This window comes from Peromyscus maniculatus, chromosome 3 (genome assembly GCF_049852395.1).
Source record: "Peromyscus maniculatus bairdii isolate BWxNUB_F1_BW_parent chromosome 3, HU_Pman_BW_mat_3.1, whole genome shotgun sequence".
In the NCBI taxonomy this organism is placed as follows: Eukaryota; Metazoa; Chordata; class Mammalia; order Rodentia; family Cricetidae; genus Peromyscus; species Peromyscus maniculatus.
The window spans coordinates 67,696,257-67,719,838 of record NC_134854.1 but is presented as its reverse complement, the minus strand read 5'-3'; the positions used below and the strand labels follow the sequence as shown (position 1 = coordinate 67,719,838).

General features: G+C 46.4%; 1 protein-coding gene across 4 annotated transcripts in view; it reads right to left on the bottom strand.

The window, feature by feature from the left end:
* Positions 1 to 23,582, bottom strand: part of Actr3b (actin related protein 3B) — a 96,653-nt gene that overhangs the window by 18,818 nt on the left and 54,253 nt on the right. For all 4 annotated transcript variants that reach the window (XM_042273267.2, XM_042273264.2, XM_042273266.2 and 1 more), the window contains 5 exons: positions 16,020 to 16,115; positions 13,745 to 13,852; positions 8,816 to 8,959; positions 6,702 to 6,875; positions 5,394 to 5,486 (listed from right to left, as the gene is read on the bottom strand). In XM_042273267.2, coding sequence (XP_042129201.1) covers positions 5,394 to 5,486; positions 6,702 to 6,875; positions 8,816 to 8,959; positions 13,745 to 13,852; positions 16,020 to 16,115 — 615 coding nt within the window. The remainder of the gene's footprint in view (positions 1 to 5,393; positions 5,487 to 6,701; positions 6,876 to 8,815; positions 8,960 to 13,744; positions 13,853 to 16,019; positions 16,116 to 23,582) is intronic.

Sequence of the window (23,582 nt, the reverse complement as noted above, 5' to 3'; positions counted from 1 at the left end):
TGCACAGGCATAAATCATGATAGTGAAACATCGTTTGCTCCAAGATGCTGGTTCCAAAGAATGCTTCCTCCATCCCGCACAGTGTCGGTCCATCTGGGCAAAGGACTGACTGCTTCCAAATGCCCAGCGGAAGTGCTGCCTCAGCAACCTGCAGCTTGCCCTGGGCAGTGCCAGTCAAAGCCACAAACTCGAGAGTGCCAGAAGCCCAGCAACCATAATTCCATCCAATCTTCTCTAGACCCGGCCCTGATGGGCTGATGAAGAACCACACACCTGTCCGCACAGCCAGCTGGAATGAAGCCCTACCTAACTCTCAAAGGTGTAGAAAGCACTACAACTAGGAACCAGTGACTCAACTGTCTATAGCAAGCTGCCTGCCTGTTTTTGTAAATAACGTTTTATGGAATCCAGCCTCTTCTAGTGATGCCCATATTGTCTGCCACAGCACTGGCAGAATGGAGTAAATGCAACAGAGCCCATATGGCTTCTGCAAAGCCAAAAAGATTTACCATCTGGCCCTTTACAGAAAAAGTTGGCCAACTCCTGGTTTGAGATTGCCATAGAGAAAGAATCCTCTCTAATGGCTGCACCTGGTGGGTTAACGCACCTCGAGTGGGTATCTGTACGCCTCAACATGAAACTTTAATTCACTCATCACACCCCAGGCTTTGGTCCCTTACTTAGTGGTTGTAGTAGAAGCTGTGGTGCCCACCAAACACTGCCAGAGACAGAAATGTGACCCCAGGGCTGCCTATCCTGCAGCAACAACCAAGGTGTGACAGCCTCCTGAAGCAGTCACAAGATGATGCCACACCCACTGAGGTTCCACAATGAGCAATGCCATGAGAAAGACAAAAACCGCCACACGTGAGCCTGAGGTTCATTGCCCATGTCAGGATCTAGTCTACCCCGATGAACGTCTCGGGAGACAGAGCAGAGGACAGCCTCATCTGACTCTCTTCTCCTGCAGTATTCAGCTCCACCATAAATGACAAGAAGTGTGGCCAACTCTACTGTACTCAGCCTCCCCCACTCTCTGTGGGACTTGAATTCTAAATCAATCCCAAGGCTACAATAACAACTAGCAGCCCCATATCTACCTACCTGCCTGCCAGCCAGCCTGCCTGCTCACTACTACTCGGATAACTAACTTTTATGTCAACTTGACACAAGCTAAAGTTGTGTGGGAAGGGAGAGAACCCAATTGAGAAAATGTCTCCCACTGATGGATATGCGGGGCCCAGTTCACTGGAGGTGGTGCCACCCCTAGACTGTTGGTCCTGGGTGCTATAAGAAAGCAGGCTGAGCAGACCATGTGGGGCAAGCATGTACGCAGCACCCCTTCATGGCTTGTTTTTTTATTTATAGGATGTTGCTGTGTGGCCTAGGTCAGCTCCTGCCTCCAGGCTCCCTGCCTTGAGCACCTGCCCTGACTCCCCTTCATGACAGACCGTGGTTGGGACACGCAAACCAGTTCGACTCTGCACTCTTTGGGTTGTTTCTGCTCCTAGAAACCCCCACTAAGACAGCAGGCCACCTGCATATCTACTCCCTTCTTACACACACACATGCAGCTGACAGTACACTAGTTACTGGAACAAACTGGATTGTCAGCCAAGGAGTGGTTATCCTAGGGAGAAACAGACAAGGTTTCCTGCAGTCTGTCTGCAATATGGGGATAGAAACAGCAGCCCCCACAAGGAGTGGCCGTAGGCAACTGCTTAATCCATTTTTTAAACGTACACACACTCAATGCACCACAGCTATTTCCTAAATGATTTAAGGCCTGGGATTAATCAAGTAATTCCAAGAACAGTCTGTTCAGATGGAAGAAGTTCAAGGTTGCTTCTGGACAGCAACAGGACCTAGAAAGCAACAAGACACAAAAACTCGATCTGGAATTATACACACTTAAAATCATGTGGTTAAGCCGGGCGGTGGTGGTGGTGGCGGCGGCGGCGGCGGCGGCGGCGGCGGCGGCGGCGGCGGCGGCGGCGGTGGCGCACGCCTTTAATCCCAGCACTCGGGAGGCAGAGCCAGGCGGATCTCTGTGAGTTCGAGGCCAGCCTGGGCTACCAAGTGAGTTCCAGGAAAGGCGCAAAGCTACACAGAGAAACCCTGTCTCGGGGGGAAAAAAAAATCATGTGGTTAGTCTTAGCACAGGACTAATGAAAACTGATACTTTTAAAATTAGTAAGTGCTATAATCCAGCAACCAGGGGCTAAGGCAAAGGACTGCAAGTTCGGGGCCAACCTAGGCTATACAGCAACATCCTATAAATAAAAAAATAATGGAATGCAAGTAACTATGTTAAAACCCCCACATAGTTATTTACTGGGCTACTTGTCTCAGTCCTTATTCAAACAGAGTCTCTTCTGAGACCATGCTTCCATTGTAGTCCTCCATCAATCCTGACCCTAACCACAATGAACTCTGGTCTCACCTCTTTTAAATAAATGACCCATAGAAAACTGTTGGCTTGTACATCTACCCCTACCTAAAATAATTACAGTAGATTGTAGTAGGAAGTTTCTGTCCCATCAGAAACTCCCAAATACCCAGCAGCCACTTCTCAAATAATTGACTGGGAGGCTTAATATTACTTATAAATATTTGGCCAGTAGCTCAGGCTTGTTACTAACTCTTAGCCTTAAATTAACCCATAATTCTTATCCAGGTTTAGCCACATGGCTTGGTACCTTTTCTCAGTACAACGTTCTCATCTTGCTTCTTCTGCCTCTGGCTGATGACTCCTGACTCCACCCTTCCTCTTCCCAGCATTCTTAGTTTGGTCACCCGGCCTACACTTCCTGCCTGACTACTGGCCAATCAGCGTTTTATTAAACCAACTCAAGTGTACAAGAGCAGTGTACAAGAGCATTATCCCGCAGCAGTAGATGGCCAATACCCCATTTCTACTCTTTATATACAACCACTGTAGGATCAGCTCTGGGGCATGGTGGTGCACTTCTGTAATCCCAGTACTCAGGAGGCTGAGGGAGGAGAACAAGCCCAAGGCCAGCATATTGAAAAGCCAGAGGCTGGGGGATGTAGTTCACTATACATTTGATCCAGAGAGCAAGAGAGAGACAGAAGCTCTCAAGAGACATGTATGGCTGATCAGCATCTCATCCTATCTCCTGATATCAGGGTACCACCATTAGTGTCAGACTTGGACATCCCTGATGTGCCTCAGCACTCACAGTTACAGTGACCTGGAAAAGAGTACCAGAATTGAGGACAAAATGGTAAACAGGGATTATCCCTTCACAGCTTTTGGGGGCTCAAGAATAGTTAACCAGCCATGTCTAGAAAGAGATGGAAGCCGGGTTTGGTGGCTCACACCTGTAATCCCAACTCTTGAGAGGCTGAGACAGGACGCTCCTCACGAACTTGAAGCCTAACTGGGCTACACAGTGAGCTCCAGGTAAACCTGACCTAAGGTATGAGACCCTACCAAAAAAAAAAAGCAGATGGAAATTTAAAGTGGACTCTCCATGGAGCAGTGGTGGGAAGGAGGGGGTTTCAGGCCAAATCAGGGCTACTGTGACATCCCCTGCAGAAGACACCCCCATTCCTAGCCCAACACTCACCTCCTCTTCTTCTTAGCCACTCTCCTTCCCACCTGTAACCCATCACTCTCTCATTCCTACATCAGACCCAGGACCTCATCTGCTGGGCCAACCCCACCTCTTACACAATGAACTGTACGCATGTGACCTAGCACACCCACGGAGGTTATTGTGCTAGTTTATAAAGCTTCCTGGAGTTCAGGGTTAGCACCTTCTGCAGGGTTACCTAATAAATGAGTAATGCCAAAATGGAAAGGGCATCAGGCTATATCACCAGACTAAAAGGAGGATCATGCAGGAGAGTGCTGCCTTATTCAAACTACCTTTAGTTTGAATCAATGGAGTTAAAAAACTGAATACTTGAGTTGAAGATTTAGCTCAGTGTCAAGGCCCTGGGTTCGGTCCTCAGCTCCGAAAAAAAAAAAAAATGAAAACTTCCTTAATGAAATAAACACAACATGACCTAACCTGCCTTTCACCTGTCTATAAAGTACAGGATCGCCATGCTTTAAGGGCTGGTCCGAATGACCTCCAGGGCCCCCTCTGCCTGTCAACTCCTATGAGATAAGCGGGCTGCGTTAGTACAGTTCTCATTCAGCGGAGCTATTTAACTATGCAGTGTGTGTTCCTAGCCTTCACCAGCAAGACCCCACAGCAAGCAAGCAAGACTGAAGAGTGGCATAGGGAACAGACACCACCTTACTTAACTACCCAGGCTAGTTAGTGTATCTTTCCTGGTACTCTTATTTGAGGGGGGGGTTAATTTGGGGCATGAAACAAATAAATATAGAATCATAATTTGGTTTTACCCACATAAAGTTACCTATAGAAAAAATTTTTCCAAGTAAAAATAATGTTAACTCTAAAATCTCAAACAATTTTGAAACACAAAGAGGAAAAAGCAGAAGTTAACCATAAGCCTACCACAGAGATCCTTTAACTGTTTGGTATCTATCACTCCGAACTGTCAAGTACACTCATATGAGCTGCATGTCCATGGGAATGCAGCTGATTTACCTCATTCTTTCGAAAGGTACATGCTATCTACCGTGGAATGGAGCAACAGCTACGACATTGTGACTCAGAATCTTTCTGTTGAAAATGCAGATGTCGGAGCGTGCAGAGCGTAATACAGGATCATGAAGCTGAGTGTCAAAGGCTTGATGCACACGTGCAAATGTTAGCTGAAGATGGGGTGATTTCTGCTCTTGCTAACTGGCTGTCAGCAATATTTCCTTTTATGAAATAATTACTAGAGTTCTCTCATTTCAAGCTTTACAATTCCAGACAATCAAAGAATTCTGAAAAAAAAAAATCCACGTGCATATTTGATCTGATTGTCCAACTTGAAGCTCTGTCATGCTACCTCCGCACTGACCCTAAATGCCCATGGACCAGTAAGAGCAGTTCCCAGACCGCCTGAAGGGGGCGCACGTCCCTCTTTCAATCGGTACATATGGCTCAGACTGTCGAACTTCAAATCCAGTTTGCCAGGTAAGAAGAAAAGATAGCTCAAGCTAGGCGTGGAGACATAGGCCTGAAACCTCAGTGCTAGGGAGGTGGAGGCAGGAGAGTCACAAGTTCTAAGCCCAGGCCAGCCTGGGCTCAAGAAGAAGGGTGAGGAAAGAGGAAGAGAGTTTTAAAAATCCCTCGGTTGGTGGTGTCATATTTCCAAACATTCCACTCCTCTCCTCTCTGAGTAAAAGCTTGTTAAACTATTGGAACGAGTCCCAGGAGCAGGAGGAACAGGGATGAAGGTGTGTTTCATGGGTAGCTCACAACTACAGCCTTTACTGCAGGAAGGAAGTCAAGGCACCTTACCTTATACAGCGGCCGACGCACATCTATGGGACAGTTCTGTATGACTTCATCAACCACATCCGAGATGGACTCCATAAAGTCTGGGTTGGCAAACTGAATTTCATATAAATATAAAAGAAACATTATGCATTTTCCTCCAATAACACAAAACTATTTTCAAACAACATTTTAAGACTTTATTTTTAAGTTTAATAATGCGTGTAAGTGTGTGTCTGAGTGTGGGTTTGTGTACGTGAGTGTGGCGCACGCAGAGACCGGAAGAGGACATCAGATCCTCTGGAGCTGGAGTTGCAGATGGCTGTGAACCACCAGACTGGGTACCAGAGCTGAACTGGGATCCTCTGCAAGAGCAGTCCATGCTATTAGCCCTGGGGCATGTCTCTAGCCCCCCCCCCCCCAAAAAAAACCATTTCTTTAAAAGTAACTAACAAATATTCAACTCACTAGAACTGAAAACCCATTACATGAAAATAAAAGGGTGTCAGAGGGATGCCACATGACTGACCACATGTCCATGGAGTGATGTGAACGTGAACTGGGTGAGTTTAGAGAAGGGAAAACATCCACCAGGCAGAAGGGCAGGCAGCCCTGCTGAGGAGGACACAGCACCTCATGCCGGTGAGAAAGGGCAGGGCACGTACACCAGCCGCACGGCATGCAGTCCGAACTACACTTGTGAGTATTAACACCATGGAGAAGGTAGCCGGGCTGTGAGGGGGAAACGTGCGGCGGTGACGGCGGCGGCTTCGGAACAAAACAGTCCATGCAACAGTCACGGCGAATAAACCAACACCTTTGGATCCGACGGCACAGGTTAAATGAACTAACGTATGAAAATGTCGACTCTAAACACACTTCAAAACCCAGTTCACGTTCAACATTCGTCTCGGAGGAAGGAGGCAACGTCCAGCCATTCACCCGCTGAGCATGCACTGCTTTTAGATGGGCAGTCACAAGGCTGGACGGACTGTCTTAATCCCACTTCTAAGCAGGGGCCAGTGCATGACAGTCCTGGGGATTAGTGATCTATATTACCACCAGCCCCTTGAGGTCAGTGACAAATCCATTTTCTTCTACTGATCTTCAGAGTTCCTCCTCACCTCTAGAAGGATAACCCAACCTTAACTGTTAAAGTGGGTAAGTCTGCAGCAAGGCAGACCAGGCAGCCCTGCAGCAGCAGCGGGAACCACCACGGGAAACAGCCAACTTGCTCACTGAGAACTTTACTGAGAATTACTCCTTGTGCACACTGGGGGGCAGCATTGCTCCACATGCACTGCACTCCGTACACTCAGAGACAGATCTTACCTCGGGGTGAAAGAATATTTCCGGTCCCAGGAACCTTTCGTAACCAACGTCTATAATGAACTTTTTCTGGTTGATCGCATTGATCCCTGTGTACTGTTTGATCCACTTCCGGGGATCCATGTCATACTTAGCAAATTCCTTGACAATATCAGGGCAAATGTAACAGTACTTCTCCTGTGTATACACAAAAAGATACCGCCAAGCATTAATAACCGCCAGTGTCTCTGCCCTCTGACAAATACACAGGAACTCACACATTACAGACACCTCCAAATCCATCTCTGGCTACACTGTAACTCCCGTGGAGGGACGATCAAACTCCTCTCCAGTTGTCTTTCGGCTCAGAGAGGACTATGCTTGAGCAGCCAAGTCTGCTTTCTCTGCAAGTTGGTTATTCATCACTACCACATCCTCCCTAATTTTGCTGCCATATTTTCTGAAATACTATCTATCTGTAAACATCAGGACCTTGCCTCCATCCAGGCTCTGCATGCTCCCTCAGGCTCCCTCTCAGGTGCCTGTCTCACTACTGCCCAGGTCTGGATCAGCAAACTAAGTTTGCTCCGCTCTAGAGTACAGCAACCAACCACATTCTAACGTGTGTGTGTGTGTGTGTGTGTGTGTGTGTGTGTGTGTGTGTGTGTGTGTGTGTGAGATACTGAGGGAGTGCTCTCTAGCCTCCTGCCAGATGTCTGCTTACAGAGGGATTCCCTGGCCCACACTGTGCCTGAGGATGTACCTTGCTGGTCAGTCACTTGATCAACACTGGAGATACAGTCAATGAAATACTTAGATCCTGTCAGAAACAGTCTAGCTGAGAGTCAAGCACTAGGCAGCTGAAATAAATAAGTACACGGCATGCTATCATACGGCAGACATTATAGAATAAAAGCAGAAATCAGGCAGGAACACTGGGGTTGCTAGTGGATGGCTGTCAGTGAACAAAGGGGAAACCTTGGGAATATTGCAGCCTACAGAGAAAGTCTTGGGACACCTTGCAAACCTCTCCCCAGTGGAGAAGGGACCAGTTCCTCCCACTTTGCTTTAGCAATGAGAGCCTCCCCAATCCTGGAAAGTCCAGGCCCAGGAGCAGGGATTGGTGGCAACTTTTTGTAGGAGCCTGCCAGGTATCTGGCCCATCCCAAAAGGATTGTTTTCAAGGAGTATCAGCCAAATTTGGAAATCCTGTCTCATGCTTCCTTGCACTCAGCCAGCCTGAGGAGACGCTCAGCTGAGAGGGAAACAGCAGGGGGTTAGCCCTCACCACCACCCCTAACCCCTCAACCACCCTGCACCTCAAAACCAGAGCTATGTGAGAAAGGAGATAACCCAAGGCCACATGTCATACCCCACCTAAGATTCTCCTCCGGATCCAAAGAGAATCCTTCCTCCTTCTCTATATATAAAATGATCAGCCTTGGACTCTTAAGAATCTCTTGCATTATGATTTTTTTAATGTGTTATGGTTTTGATGGCTGAAGAGAAAAATTCCTTTAAAAGGGTCTGTAACTGCTGTACCCAGAACAATACAGAGATGGGTCGGGTCAAGTAGACACTCTAAATAATGACCGACGAGCCACTTTGGTTCCTTCGCTACTAAATTCTAAAATGTCCTGCCACTGTGCTAGGGTGGAACTGAGGTCTGGAGACACACGGGTGGATTGCGTTGAAGGAGTCTGAGACTTAGACTGGCCAGGTTCTGAGGTGTATGCTCAGGGCACCACGGCAGGCAGACACCACTGGGATCATGACAGCTACTGCTGCTGCTGCTGTGACTTGCGCCCTGATTCTAAAAAGGAAGCACGGCGAGAGATGTGGAAGCAGCGTGCAGCTAATTGAAGGTTTTGTTTAATTAGGCTCCAATTAAACGATGCTCTACTGCGCACGCCGGTGGCTCGGCACCAGCTACCAAGCTGCTGTCTGTGTGGAAGAGCGTGCGGAGCCTCAAGTCCCCAGCACTCGGAACTCGACAACGGTAAAACAATCAAGGCCCACACTCTCAGGGGGATAGGGAGGGAGCAGGAGGGGGAGGATGGCATCATCGAGGGGAACGTCCAAGCACCATTTCTCTCTCCCCCCCCCCCAAAACCAGCCAGGTTCCCTTCTGTTTTTACCTTAATGGCTTTTGCGGTCTCCAGTGACTGCTCAGGAGGGATTCCCACCTCCCTCTCCCTTAGCAGCTGTTGAATGAAATACGTAATATCTCTACCTGCAATTGGGATGTGTTTGATGCAGCTTCCAATTACATAACCTTCTGCCTGGAGAGGAAGAGGAGACAGGGCAGCCATGTCAGTAACCGCAGTCCAGAGCCTGCTGGACCCAGGAGGTCCCCAGCCCCGCCTTCTCCGCCCCTACTCTGAGCACTGAACTAGCAGGTAGTGGCTCCCACTCACGAGGTTTCGCACCTAAGGTCCTTTTAAATGACTGCATCTGCAGTTCCATTAATATTTAAAACTCTACACAACGCCAATAACCTGAGTCTCCATAAGCAACCACAATGCTGTTTTCATTAGGAACACGGGAGAAACTGCTTAGGTTAGTTCATTTCTGGAAGATGGTGCCGTCTGGGAGAACAGTAAACTCAACAGTGACGTTTTCTTCTAACTAAACAGGAACGACTTTGTCTACTCACTGTTAAACCGACTATAAATCTCCTCCTAATTCAAAGTTAGCAACGAGGCCTGTGATCCCAAAACAACCTGGATCCACACACTTCCAACCTTTATCCCTAGTGTAGAGCAAATACCCTGAGGGCATTTATGGTGTAGATGAGATCAAACCTTGCCTGCCGGATATGTGCTTTATGGCGGACACTACATATTCAAGAAATGGTTCCATCCAGCACAGCGAAAAATGACTCAAAAAAAACCTAACCAACCAGCGCCGTGTGCAGACCAGTGTGGCTCGGGAGCTGGATTCTCCCCATGCCTTCCTCAGCTACTGAAGGCATGCCCGGGAGGGACCCATGCGGAGTCCACAATGACTCTGCTTTCACAAGCAGGGCTGATGCCAAGAGTCCACGTGCCCACAGCAGTGATGGGCCCAAAAGCCCCCTCACTGACCTTTTGTGGGCACCGACTGGCCATAGAAGCCACACGCCGGGCCACAATTTGTCTGCAAAGACACAGATGTGGGGACACTGGTGGTCGAGTTTCTCATCCTAGCACTTCACGGCTGCTGTGGCACAAGGCCCAAGGGAAAGAGAGGGCGTGGAGGTGAATGACTGCCCCACGCTGCAGGTGTGCGCTCTCAGCACAGGCGCGGGTGGAGCCGCCGATAAGCCGCCAGGACCACCTGCCCAGGTCTTCCTGGGCTTTTTGCCCATGTTCCTAACTTCTAGACAAAAGATTGGGCCTTTCTGTAAAGAACAAGTATTTGTAACATATTTTTTTTTTAAAACTTGTTCTGGTTTCTTTTATTTATTTATTTATTTTTTATTTTTATTTTATGTGCATTGGTGTTTTGCCTGCTTGTATGTCTGTGTGAGGGTTTCGGGTCTCCTGGAACTGGAGTTACAGACAGTTGTGAGCTGCCATGTGGGTGCTGGGAATTGAACCCTGGTCCTTTGGAAGAGCAGTCAGTGCTCTTAACCTCTGAGCCATCTCTCCAGCCCCTGTAATATATTTTAAGATAGAGATAAAAGGTATGTACAAGTGATTAGTACTTCCTAACACATGGACTCCTCACAGTCACATTCTGAGCCACAGGCACCACTTCCTAAAATGAGCATTAAGTAAGAACTGCAGCATGTCACACACCCAGCAGCAGAAAGGTCAGCATGATGCCACTTTAGGACCGCACGCCATGGCTTTAGGTAATTATTTTTCATAGAATATTTGGCCATAACAGAAAAAAGTATCATTAAATTAATATGCAAGATATAACTTTAGTATTACTTATATAGTTAGAACACAAACTAAACGTAGGATATCCCAATTTAAAACGTGAACATGTGTATACAAATGTCTGCGTCTTAATCAAAGCTTGGAAGGCTGTGCAGTTTAGAATACAGTTGTCTGAATGGGCTGATGGGTAATTTCATTTTCTTACTGTTTATTATTTTACCCAAATTTTCAGTAACAAATTAATTTTTGTGAACGAGGGAAAAAACTAAACTAATCCACGGTGAAGAGTTACAAACCGCCTCTCTCTGGATCTGGGTTCTATGTGTGATGCTTTCTTTTCCTACCACACTGGGAGCTGAGTGACTCTGGACAAATGAACAAGCGATTCAAGAACAGGCTTCTGCCTCACCCTCTTCCACGGTATGCAGATGATGGAGAACCCAGTGCAAGCAGATCTGGGACCACACACCTGGGGTGAGTCCTGCTGCTCCTCAAGGTACCGCATCAGAAAGAGAACCAGGAGCCAGAGTGGCATCAGCTCTTCCAACAATCCCCACGAGAGCCAGAGCCTGAGACTGCTCTAAAGGAACTCGTCTGGCTCACACTTGGAAGGGAGAGGGGGCCGCTCCTCCATGGAGAGGACACATGAGCAGGAGCACAAGGGTGAAAGAGACTTGGATGGTCCTTCCTGACCATTAAGACTCTTACAACTTTAGCCTTCTGGCAAACACAAACACAGCAGAATGTCTGTCGTTCCTTCAGTAACTGAGATGAAATTGTAATTATCATCTTTCAATTAAAGGAAATGCACTTGTTTTGCCTGGCTTTGGCTTAGATGTGCTTTTGTTTTTAGCTTGTTTGTTTTGTGTGTAAGTGAGCCTGGATGCACATGTACATGCAGGTGCCTATGGAGGCAGGTGTCAAATTCTATGGAGTTGGTTGAAACAAGGTCTCATGTATCCCAGGCTGGACCTAAACTCGGTATACAGCCAAGAATAACCTTTAGCTTCTGAGCCTCCTGTGCTCACCTCCCAAATGCTGGAATTATAAGGCGTGTGTTGTGGAATATTCCTTTACACTGTATGAAGATATGTCACTGTGATTGGTTTAATAAAAAGCTGAATGGCCAATAGCTAGACAGGATTTTCAGGGGAAAAGAGAATGCTGGGAAGAAGAAGGGTGGAGAAGACAGACATGGAACAAGTCAGACACACATAATGGGACAGAGGCTAAAGCTACATGATAAAACATAGATGAATAAAACTATGGGTTAATTTAAGTTATAAGAGTTAGTTAGGAACAAGCCTAAGCTATCAGCTGAGCCTTCATAATTAATAATAAGTCTCCATGTCATTTTTTTGTGAGCTGGTGGCCCAAAAAGAAAAATCTGCCTACAGGCATGTGCCACCCCACTCAGCTTTGGATTTTTTTTTTTTTTTGGTTTTTTTCGAGACAGGGTTTCTCTGTGTAGCTTTGCGCCTTTCCTGGAGCTTACTTGGTAGCCCAGGCTGGCCTCGAACTCACAGAGATCCGCCTGCCTCTGCCTCCCAAGTGCTGGGATTAAAGGCATGCGCCACCACACCCGGCTGGATTTTTTAATATACTAATTTGTATTTTAAAAAATAGATTTAGGGGCTGGAGAAATGACTCAGTGGTTAAGATCGTGTACTGCTCTTGCAGTGTACTGACGTTCTGTTCCCAGCACTGACATCCAACAGCTTAAAACCACCCATAACTCCAGCTCCAGGGGTTCCGATGCCTCTGGCCTCTGGGGGTACCTGCATTCACATACATGCACAAACCCATACAGAAACATATAATATAATTAAATAAACCTTTTTTAAAAAAGTTCAAACCTTGAACTTGAGGGCTGGTAAAATGGCTTAGCAGATAAAGGGGCTTGATCTGAGTTGATCCCTGAAACCCACGTGGTAGAATGAACAAACTGACTCCCACAGGTCACCCTCCGACCACTCCATATGACCATGGCATGCACTCCCATGCAAGCACACGGGCGCACTATTTTTCAAAAGCAAAAATCTTCAAACTTAAACAGAGCTCCATATATGTATATGCGTGTGTTTGCAACTGCGGTTAACACTGTAACTGTGGTTACCGAGGAAGCCTGAAGTGGGGGGGGCAGACATGACTGACTTTCCACTGACACTAGTTGATTTTCAGAAGAATCATTTTCAAATAACTCCTTGGACCAGAAGAAAGAGGCCAAAGCCTCCTGAAGTTGGAGTTAGGAGTCATTTCTTTAGTATATCGTAAGGACTTCTGCAAGTTGAACCGTGAGCTCTCCTTCCTAGCTCCTAAATACATGCAGAGGAAAGAGCAAGTTCTCCAGGGCCCCAGCTGAGCAAAGCCTCTCCTGGGCATGCCCTGACTCTCTGGCGTCCACAGTCACGTCTAGCTGTAGTAGTTCGAATGATGAGTCAGGACACTGACTGACACCTGTGGGAATACAACAGAAGCCTTGCCAAAAAACAAAAAAGACTATAGAATTTGTTCCATGGTTTCCAAACTGCCAAAGGCACAAACATGGCATCCTTTTGAACTCTGTTTCACCTTCCTAGGCTTCTTAAATTCCCATTGCCAAGACCAGGTATGGTGGCACACACTTTTTTAATCCCAGCACTTGAGAGCAAAGGCAAATGAATCTCTGTGAGTTCAAAGCCAGCCTGATGCACACAGGGAGTTCCAGGCCAGCCAGGGAGACCCTGTCTCAGAAAGAAAGAAAGAAAGAAAGAAAGAAAGAAAGAAAGAAAGAAAGAAAGAAAGAAAGAAAGAAAGAAAGAAAGAAAGAAAGAAAGAAAGAAAGAAAGAGAGAGAGAGAGAGAGAGAGAAAGAGAGAAAGAAGAGAGAAAGAGAGAAAGAGAGAAAGAGAGAAAGAGAGAAAGAGAGAAAGAGAGAAAGAGAGAAAGAAAGAGAAAGAAAGAAAGAAAGAAAGAAAGAAAGAAAGAAAGAAAGAAAGAAAGAAAGAAAGAAAGAGAGAAAGAAAGAAAGGGAGGAAGGGAGGAAGGGGGAAGAGAGGAAGGGAGGGAGAGAGGGAGGATCCATTGCCGTTTCTAAGAACATCACATGAAAGGTGGTATTTTAGTTAGGGGGGTTGAGTTTTATTCTGCCTTCTTTAATTCTTCTCTTACCTCAGGACAGGTGTTAAGTCTCAGAGTAAAATAGGAAGCCTCTGCTTACCACTGGGATAACGTGGGTGACGCCATCTCCACTGTCTATGACTATCCCTGTCAGTGTGCGTTCACCAACTTGCCGGGATGTCCACGAGGCTGCCAGAGCCAGCACCGCCTGGAGAGAGACACAGAACATCTTCTGAAGAGACAGCATGCAGAGCGCCAGCCATGGCTCGGCTGGCCTCAGGTGCTGTAGTGAACTCTTTCTTAATAAGTCTAGAAACTTCCCTCTCCCTACCCCACATCTCTCAATTCTCACTTACCCGACTGGCATGCCAGTTTTCCTTTCAAATGAAGGACTCGGGTTTTCAACAAAAACATAAAGTTTTACGAACAAAAACCAGTGAAATGGAATGCCACTGTGAAATCACAAGATTGAACTTCTAATCTGCAGGTGTTCCAAGCACAGCCACAAACATGGAGGGTTTGTTTGTCTGGGAGCTTGCTTGTGACTTGAGGTGGGGTCTCATGTAACCCAGGCTGGCTTCAAACTCCTCATGCAGCCAAGGATGGCCCTGAACTCATGATCCTCCTACCTCTAGCCCCGGAGTACTAGGAATTCCGATGGGCAGCACCATTCACGGTTTCTACCATACTTGGGATCAAACCCAGTGTTTTGTGCTGGGCAAGCACGCTACCAAATGAGTTACAACCCCAGCCTACAAGAAGCTCTTCTCTAACAGATGCTGAGGCCATCCATCCAGAAACTTTGATATGCTAGGTACAAGACAGTGGCTCTCAGCCAGAGGCAGCTCTGCTCTTCACAGAACGTTTGGCCCTGTCTGTCATTGCTCCCTGTCAACAATTATCATCGGAGAGGAGGCCGGAACTGGCTGCTGCTCTGTACTCTGCAATGCACAGGACACTCTGACACAGGACAGCGAGGAACCGTCCAGCCCAAAGCCAGGCCAAGGTGGAACACAGGAATTTACACTTGTAAAAAGCATGTTCTGGGTGAAGTTGGCAAACAGACCATCTTAAGAACCATTGTCCTTGTGGGACATGGTGGCACATGCCTTTCATCACAGCGTTCAAGAGGTTGGGACAGGAGGATCACCCTGAGTTTAAAGGCCAGAGTAGTCTATAGAGTAAGGTCTTATATTAATAATAATAATAATAATAATAACAATAACAGTAACAATAACAATAATAATAACAATAAATTCAGTGTTTCTGAGTACCTCCCTGTTCTATAAACTGTATTTGTCTTGGGAAAGGACACTCTGTTAACAGGCACTATGATTCATCATGGGGACACAACAGCATCTCCAAAATGCATTTCTCCATGGAACTCTTCTTTCTTAGAAGGAAGTAATACCACATAGGAAATTTTGAAGAAAGACTCATCTCAGTTACTCCTCAAAACTCCAACCAACTTCCTTTTTTTTTTTTTTTTTTGGTTTTTCGAGACAGGGTTTCTCTGTGTAGCTTTGCGCCTTTCCTGGAGCTCACTTGGTAGCCCAGGCTGGCCTCGAACTCACAGAGATCCGCCTGCCTCTGCCTCCCGAGTGCTGGGACTAAAGGCGTGCGCCACCAACGCCCGGCCCAACTTCCTTTTTATAACAATCAAAGCAACAATAAAATGTTAAGCCAAAAAAAAAAAAAAAAAAAAAAAAGCTTCAAGATGAGTTCTGGAAGCTCCTAGGAGCTCAAGGCCTCTCAGAGCAAAGTTCATGGAACTAATGGAGCCTAATCACGGGGCTCCCCCAAGGCATTTACTTTGTTCTGGCTTTTGTTTGCTCTGTCTTTGAGATAGGCTCTCACTTTGTAACCCAAACTTGCCCTCAGAACGCATGTTATAGCCCAGGGTGACCTAGATCCTCCTGCCTCATCCTCCCAAGGGGTGGGATCATGGCTTGAGCTTAGTTTGTTTTCCAAAGATGTTATGCTGTCTGTTCATTTCCATTTTGGTTGTTGTTTTTGTATGTTTGTTTGTTTGTTTGTTTCTTACACTTACAGTGACCCAAAGTAAGTGTAAAAAAAAAGAGAGAGAGAAAAAAAAGAAACACATCTCTACCTCTAACTTGACACCCAAATAAAAACACATGGGACTCTGCATAGGAAAACTGTAGAGCCAAACCAACTTTATATCAGTGGCAGTCATACAAAAGTTAATTACAGACAAGTTTCTTTATGGTGATTTGATTCAAACCTGAATAGCTTGGTGACGGGGTGCACACCATGAGAGAGAAAAGAGGAATGTCTAGCCCAGTCTGCGCACAAAGGGCCTTGGGATTCCTGCTTCTTGTACTGTCAGAATCACAGGATAATGCTGTTTTTACCTGTACAGCAATGTAGAGTCCTGGTACGTTAAATGATTCAAACATGATTTCTGCAAGGTACTCTCTGTTTTCTGGTGTGTTCAGTGGAGGTTCTGTCTGTAAGAAAACACTAGATTTAATGTTCTCTCCAATTTTATGTAACTACATCAGAATTATAAAAGGGCTATCCTAAAGGCATGCTGGCCAGCATATTAGAGAACTCGCTAGTTGTAAAGATGGGGTTCACTAAAGGTGACTAGTTAAAGGTCTCTTACTGCAGGTTTTAAAAGCTTTGACAAGGCAGAGTGAAGACTGTGTGGGGCTTCTGCTCTCAGGACTCACCTAAAGTTCAAAGTTCAACAAGTCACAGAAAAAGAGGAGCTTGTTCACTACCTACATTACACCTAACATCCCTGAAACTGGGAACTGTGATGCAGGATGACAAAGGCCGTGGAATACAGCCAGGAGTGAAGACTCATGATGCTATTCCCAGCACCTAGACCAGAGACAGATGAGTTCTCCAAAGAACAGGCAAAGGGCATGCTTCAAGCAACAGAAGCTTTCTCCCACCTGGCACTCACAGTGGCAGAGGCAGGCTCAGCCCACCACACTCCAGGATGGCCACCATACCCCCAAGCACCAACCTCCTGGGCCTACCAAGCCCACAATCACACATGCAATAAAAGCAAATGATACCAGCCAATATTTCGTAAAAATGCTAAAATAAAGAGAAAGAGAAAAGTGATCAAAACACAAATGTGTATACACACACACACACACACACACACACACACACACACACACACACACACACACACAGGGGAAGCATCCTAAGATGCCCCAAACCTGAAACTCAACACCAACCTGAAATCACATCTTATCTGACAGGTGTCAGTCAACAAGTCAACACACAGGTACACTAAAAACACTGCATAAAATTACCCTCTGGCTATATGTACAGATCTTTATGAAACATAAATACAGTTAGCACTTAGACCTCAGTCCTAACCCCATGATATCTCATTATATATGTTTAAGTACTCCAAACTCCAAATTCTGAAAGCTTCTGGTTGTATGCATTTTGAGTAATACTGAGTGTACACCTAGAATAATATAAAAGCAAAGCAGATGAAAATCTTAAAAGATTTTCAACAAGTCAAACCCTTTTTAAAACAGTAAGTATTATCAAATAGGGTAAAAATCATCAGACAACAGACAAATTAAAACAAGGTGCTGTGGGGAGGGGGGGGGGGTGGCGGCAGCGGTGGCAGCGGTGGCGGCGGTGGCGGCGGCGGCGGCGGCGGTGGCGGCGGCGGCGGCTCACGCCTTTAATCCCAGCACTTGGGAGGCAGAGCCAGGCAGATCTCTGTGTTCGAGGCCAGCCTGGGCTACCAAGTGAGTTCCAGGAGAGGCGCAAAGCTACACAGAGAAACCCTGTCTCAAAAAAACCAAAAAAAAAAAAACCAAAAAAAAAAAAACCAAAAAAAAAAAAAAAAACAAGGTGCTATATTTTCCCCAAACAACAAAGATCTACATCTTATATTTACATGAACTACAAAAGTAAATGAAAAATGTTCTGAGCCTTTTGGCAAAAAGTCCACATTACCTTTTATTATGGACTGAATTGTGATTCCCCCAAAATTCATGTATTAAAATCCTAACTAACCCACAAATTTCCCCTCCCTCTTCCTCTCCCTTCCCTATTCCTCTCTCCCTCTCTCTCTGGCTGTCTGCCTCGCTCCTTCCCTCTTGTAGAATATTCCTTTACATTGTGTGAATATATATCACAGTGACTGGTTTAATAAAAAGCTAAACAGCCAATAGTTAAGCAGGATTTGGGGGCAGAGAGAACCCTGGGAAGAAGGGCAGAGATGCCAGGAGTCACCAGCCAGACGCAGAACAAGTTGGACACACAAGATGGGCTAGAGGTAAAAGCCACATGGTAGGATGTAAATTAAAGGTATGAGCTAATTTAAGTTATAAGAACTAGTTAGAAACAAGCCTGAGCTATCAGCTGAGCTTTTATAATTAATAAGAAGTCTCTGCATCATTATTGGGGAGTCAGTGGTACCAATGAAAAGGTCCAGTTACACCTCCCTTCTTCCTTACACTCATTAGCACAAAGAAAACACTAAGAACGTAGCCATCCAAAGGCCAGGAAGAGGGCTCTGGCCAGGAACCATCCCAGCTGTACCTCCCTAATCTTGAACTTGCAGCCTCCAGAACTATGAAAAAATAAGCTTCTCTTGTTTAAGCCACTTTGTCTGTGGCATTCTGTCAAGACAGCAGAGCATGCCACTAACACTTCAAGCAGGGAATAAAGCCTCTGGCTTCAGAATGGCTACTTTAACTCTATGGCACACAGGGCCATACTTAAGAGTCTCTCCATGGCAGGAAGGGCAACCCAATAATTTGGTATCTGGACACGATGCCAATCCAGGATTTTGCAAAACCAAAATATCTTTAACTGTGTATAAACTCAGAAAATCTGTATTAATGCTGAGAAGGCCTTTTATATACTGCTCAGGGTGAGGTAAGGTGTTACACTGTACACAATCACAGCACTATTACTGCTCTAGACCCCAAAATTAAATCCTAATTATCTTTAAATAAAGAATGCTCAGACAAAGCTCCTCCCCAAGGATTAGCTTTCATAGTATCAGAAGACGCTATGCAAGCTGCCAAAGGAGGTTGGCAATTAATAGCCCTACCCAACTGTGATGCCTATGAACCACAACAACGACCAGCCCTGCAAGACGGTTCTAAAGAGCGGCACTCAGACTTCTTGGTAACCAACAGCTCTCTAATTGGACCTAAGGCCTTCTCAACAGCATGGTACCGAAAACCTAGCCAACTCCCTGGGGCTACCAAGGCCACGGATCTTAGAGGAAAACCTACTAACACCACTCTACTAGAACAACATAACTCCCACTGCACTCTAAATACGGATCCTTATACCCACAGGTAAGTGTCCACTGCACTCTAAATACGGATCCTTACACCCACAGGTAAGTGTCCACTGCACTCTAAATACTGATCCTTACACCCACAGGTAAGTGTCCACTGCACTCTAAATACGGATCCTTACACCCACAGGTAAGTGTCCACTGCACTCTAAATACGGATCCTTACACCCACAGGTAAGTGTCCACTGCACTCTAAATACGGATCCTTACACCCACAGGTAAGTGTCACTCCTCCCTCATCAGAAGCTTGTCTTTGCAGGAGATGGAGACCACCACAGAAGACCACAACTGGTCAAAATACAAAGACGAACAGATCGGGAGAGCCCAGCCACAACAAATGCACCTACAACACAACTCCTGCACCTAAGGCTCAGGGAACATCAAAGAAGAGAGAACAGAAAGAGTGTAAGAGCCAGGGGACCAGGGAGTCTGCTTTGAGCTCGCGTCTCTTAGAAATGACAGGGAAGCTTCGATACCGCAACAATATGGCTGCCTAACCAAGATCCAAACAACAACACTAATACACATGCTGAGGTGCAAGAGGGAACGCTCTGAGGCTCCACCCCAGACAAGCACCTAAGCACTGCTGAGAGAGAAAGAATTAGATTTTCCCAGGGGTGAGCCCCCCACCTGGCTATACGACACCAAGTGGTCAGCCCTGAAATCATGGACATACAAGCAACACCGAATGGACTCAACAAGTCATATTTATATATTTATGCGCTTATACATGTAATAATACTAACAGTAGACAAAGAAGTAATGAATGTGAAAGAGAGAGTGAGGGGGCCACACTGGAGGAGCTGGAGCAAGAGGACACTGTTGTTTTAACCTCTGCACAGTGGCTGCGCCTTAGTCCACTGCTGTCTCCGCCAGCCATCGCCGCTCCGCAGTTACCAGCCTGCTTCTCTGGCAGGAACCTAGCCGCTCAGGCCTGAGCCTGTGAGAATTCTGCTCCCACAGGGACCGCGGCCCTGTGGCTGCCACTAAAGGTAGCTCTAGCTAAATCTCTAGCATTCTAATTATGAATAAAACTCAAGATTCAAGATTCACTCTCAGGTGAAAACCTGAGAGCTCAGAGAGGCTGAGTAGCAACAACCTAACCCTTTCTCCTTGCTGGCATCCACGGAAGACCCATGCTACTGCTCAACAAACCAGAAAAGGCTGAGATGCTCCAAACCCCATCCTACTACTTCCTGTGACCGTCTCTCCAGGATGTCCTCTGAGGCTCTATGATTACTTTCTGTCAACTAGTTGCTAACTCAGCCTCCTGACCCAAGGTTAATTTTATTTAATGAACGCAAATGCAAACTCAGAGTTCACAGTGTGACTGAACATCCCAAACAGAACACAGGGGAGGGGGGATGATTGGAAGGAGGAAAGGAAGGCTGGGGCGGGGGGGGGGGGGGGGGGGGGGAGGTTGCATGTCTTTAATCCCAGCACTCCGGAGGCAGAGCCAGGCAGATCTCTAAGAGTTCGAGACCAGCCTGCTCTACAGAGCAAGTTCCAGGACAGGTTCCAAAGCTACACAGAGAAGCCCTGTCTCAACAACAACAACAACAAAAGAAAACAAGAATGGTCTAGAATAACATGGTACATAGAGCTGTGCATAGTGGCACACACCTTTTATCCCAGCACTCAGGAGGCAGAGGCAGGCAGATCTCTGTGCCTTCGAGGCCAGCCTGGTCTACAGAGTGAGATCCAGGACAGGCTCCAAAGTTACACAGAGAAACCCTGTTGGGGAGGTGGGGGGTGCTCTAGAATAACACAGTACATAGAGCTATACATGGTGGCACACACCTTTTATCCCAGCACTCAGGAGGCAGTGGTAGAAAGATCTATGAGTTCAAAGCCAGGCTGGTCTACATAGGGAGCTCAAGGGCAGCCAGTGCTACAAAGTGAGACAACAACAACAACAACATGTATACCTTTACCCACAAAGATCACACTGTTCCTTCGAAACCAGAAGCACGAGGCAAGGTCTGAAAACAGAACAAGTACAAACAGGAGCCAGCGGCTGGCTGTATAACCACACAACTGCTACGAAGATGACTGTGGAAACTGGTGGCTTGAATGAGAGATGTCTCCCACGGGCTCCTGAATTTGAACATAGGCCCTGTAGGTGAAGCTTCTGGAGGGTTCGGGAGATGCAGCCTTACTGAAGGAAGTATGTCACTGAGAGTGGGCCTTGAGATTTGACAGCCTCACCCACTTCCTGTCCACTCTCTCTGCCTCATGTCTGCAGTTGAAGATGTGACCTCTCAGCTTCCTGGACCTGTCACCATGCCTGGCGCTTGCTGCCATGCCTCCCGGTCCTGATAGACTCTTCTCTCTCTGGAACCAAAAGCCGAAAGGAAACTCTTCCTTAAGTTGCCTTTGGTCACAGTGTTTTATCACAGCAATAGAAAAGTAACTAATATAGAAACTGCAAATAAAAATGGAGCAAGGGCCACCATGATGACCCAGTGCATGAAGGTACTTGCCACCAAGCCTGACGACCTGAGTTCAATCCCCAGGGCAGACATGGAAGAGAGAACTGACTCCTTCAAGTTGTCTTCTGACCTCCACATGAGCACACATACAGTGCTCACACACAAACACAAACATAAATACACAAACAAGAAGATGGAATTTAATACTCTATATAAAATATAAAAACATGGGTTCAAAGTGAAAAAATGACTAAATGTTAACAATCTCTGTGTTAATGTGGTGGGACTGAGAAAGGCACAGATATCATTTCCAAACATTCTGATTCCTCCCTTTGTCTCTACTGTTACAGGGAAGAAGCTCACACACCTGAGTGAGACTCTAGACCAGGACCTGCATACCCCCTCACATAGCAATGCAACCCCCTCGGCCACAGAGCAAGCACTGAGCAGAAATAAACCCCATCAGAGCTGGAGCAGACACAGCACGACCAGAGCACTCCTGGCCCACCGGGTCCCTGGTGTCTGGCACTCAAGATGGACAGAATGCAGCAGAAGGCGTGAAAGCAGCTGAGTTCTGTTGGAGCACCCATCTCAGACCTGTGAATTACCTCACTCTGGCAGGTACTACACGCTGTACTTTATTAGCACGGAGTGGTCATTACTGATTAGTTATTGACCGCTACCGTTAATGGCAACAGGTCCAGACAAAAAAGCATATCCCAGACTTCTTTGCAGACAAAGAGTGGGTAAGCTGAGTAGGTGAGCTCTGGCCAATGAGATGAAAAAGCTGCTACCAAATAGTAGAGCCTTGCCGGGCATTGGTGGCGCACGCCTTTAATCCCAGCACTCGGGAGGCAGAGGCAGGAGGATCTCTGTGAGTTCGAGGCCAGCCTGGGCTACCAAGTGAGTTCCAGGAAAGGCTCAAAGCTACACAGAGAAACCCTATCTTGAAACCCCCCCCCCAAAAAAATAGTAGAGCCTCTTTGCCCCTCCCCCTCCCTCTTCCTTTAGAATAAGGGGATGACTGAAGCTACAGTAACCTACCTAGGAATAGTCAGCATCCTTGCCAGGGAAGCCAAATGCCAAATACACTAGGGAAGAGAAATTCCTCATGGCACTAGACGGCTGCCATGCCCAGCACCAACTGCCTGCCATAAGCTGATTTCATGAAGAAAATTAAAACCCCTAACTTGTTTGAACTACTATTTTTAGACTCCTATCACTGGCTACCAATCACAATTCACCATCTTTGAAGAATTAAACTCTCTACTTCAACATCTGGAAATATTTGTTATGTAGTCCCGTTCTCTGGTTCTGGCATCAAAGTATTCTTTTTGTGTGTTTGGTTTGGTTGTTTGCTTTTTGAGACAGGGTCTCTCTGTGTAGCTCTGGCTGTCCTGGAACTCACTCTGTAGACCAGGCTGACCTCGAACTCAGAGATCACCTGCCTCTGCCTCCCGAGTGCTGGGATTAAAGGTGTGCACCACCACCACCACCACCACCACCACCACCACCACCACCACCACCACCACCCAGCTCAGAGTCCGTATTCTTAAGTGCCTATGTCTTTTTGTTTGTTTTTGTTTTTGCTTTTGCTTTTGTTTTTTGAGACAGAGTTTCTCTGCATAACTTAGGAGTCTGTCCTGGAACTTACTCTGTAGACCAGGTTGGCCTCGAACTCACAGAGATCTGCCTGCCTCTGCCCCGCGAGTGCTGGGATTAAAGGCGTGCGCCACCACCGCCCAAAGTCCATAACCTATTTCCTCCTTGGTTTTCCACTTCTTTTGTGTCCATCACCAAAGGCACACGAAATATTACTTTGGAAAACACACTTAAATAAAACATCCCCAATTACACAAGATCAAAGTTTTCTTATTGTCTTAATATTGAAGCATATGATTAGAATATCACATAAAAGCAAAGTACATGAGCATTATAATTCATAGCAATAGTAAGATTATCACCTGGTACTTATTCAAAATGGATAATTAATGAGTATTATCAAAAATAACCTGTATCTCCCTATGAGATAAAAAACTGAATGCACATTCCTAGAATTAGTTCCACCTTTAAACCCCTTCCATAAATGCAGCAGAGAAATGTTTTATTATTGGTCTGTGTGTGCACATGAGCACAGGTACACAAGTGTCGCACGCACCAGAGGAGGTCAGAGGGTAACTTTCGGG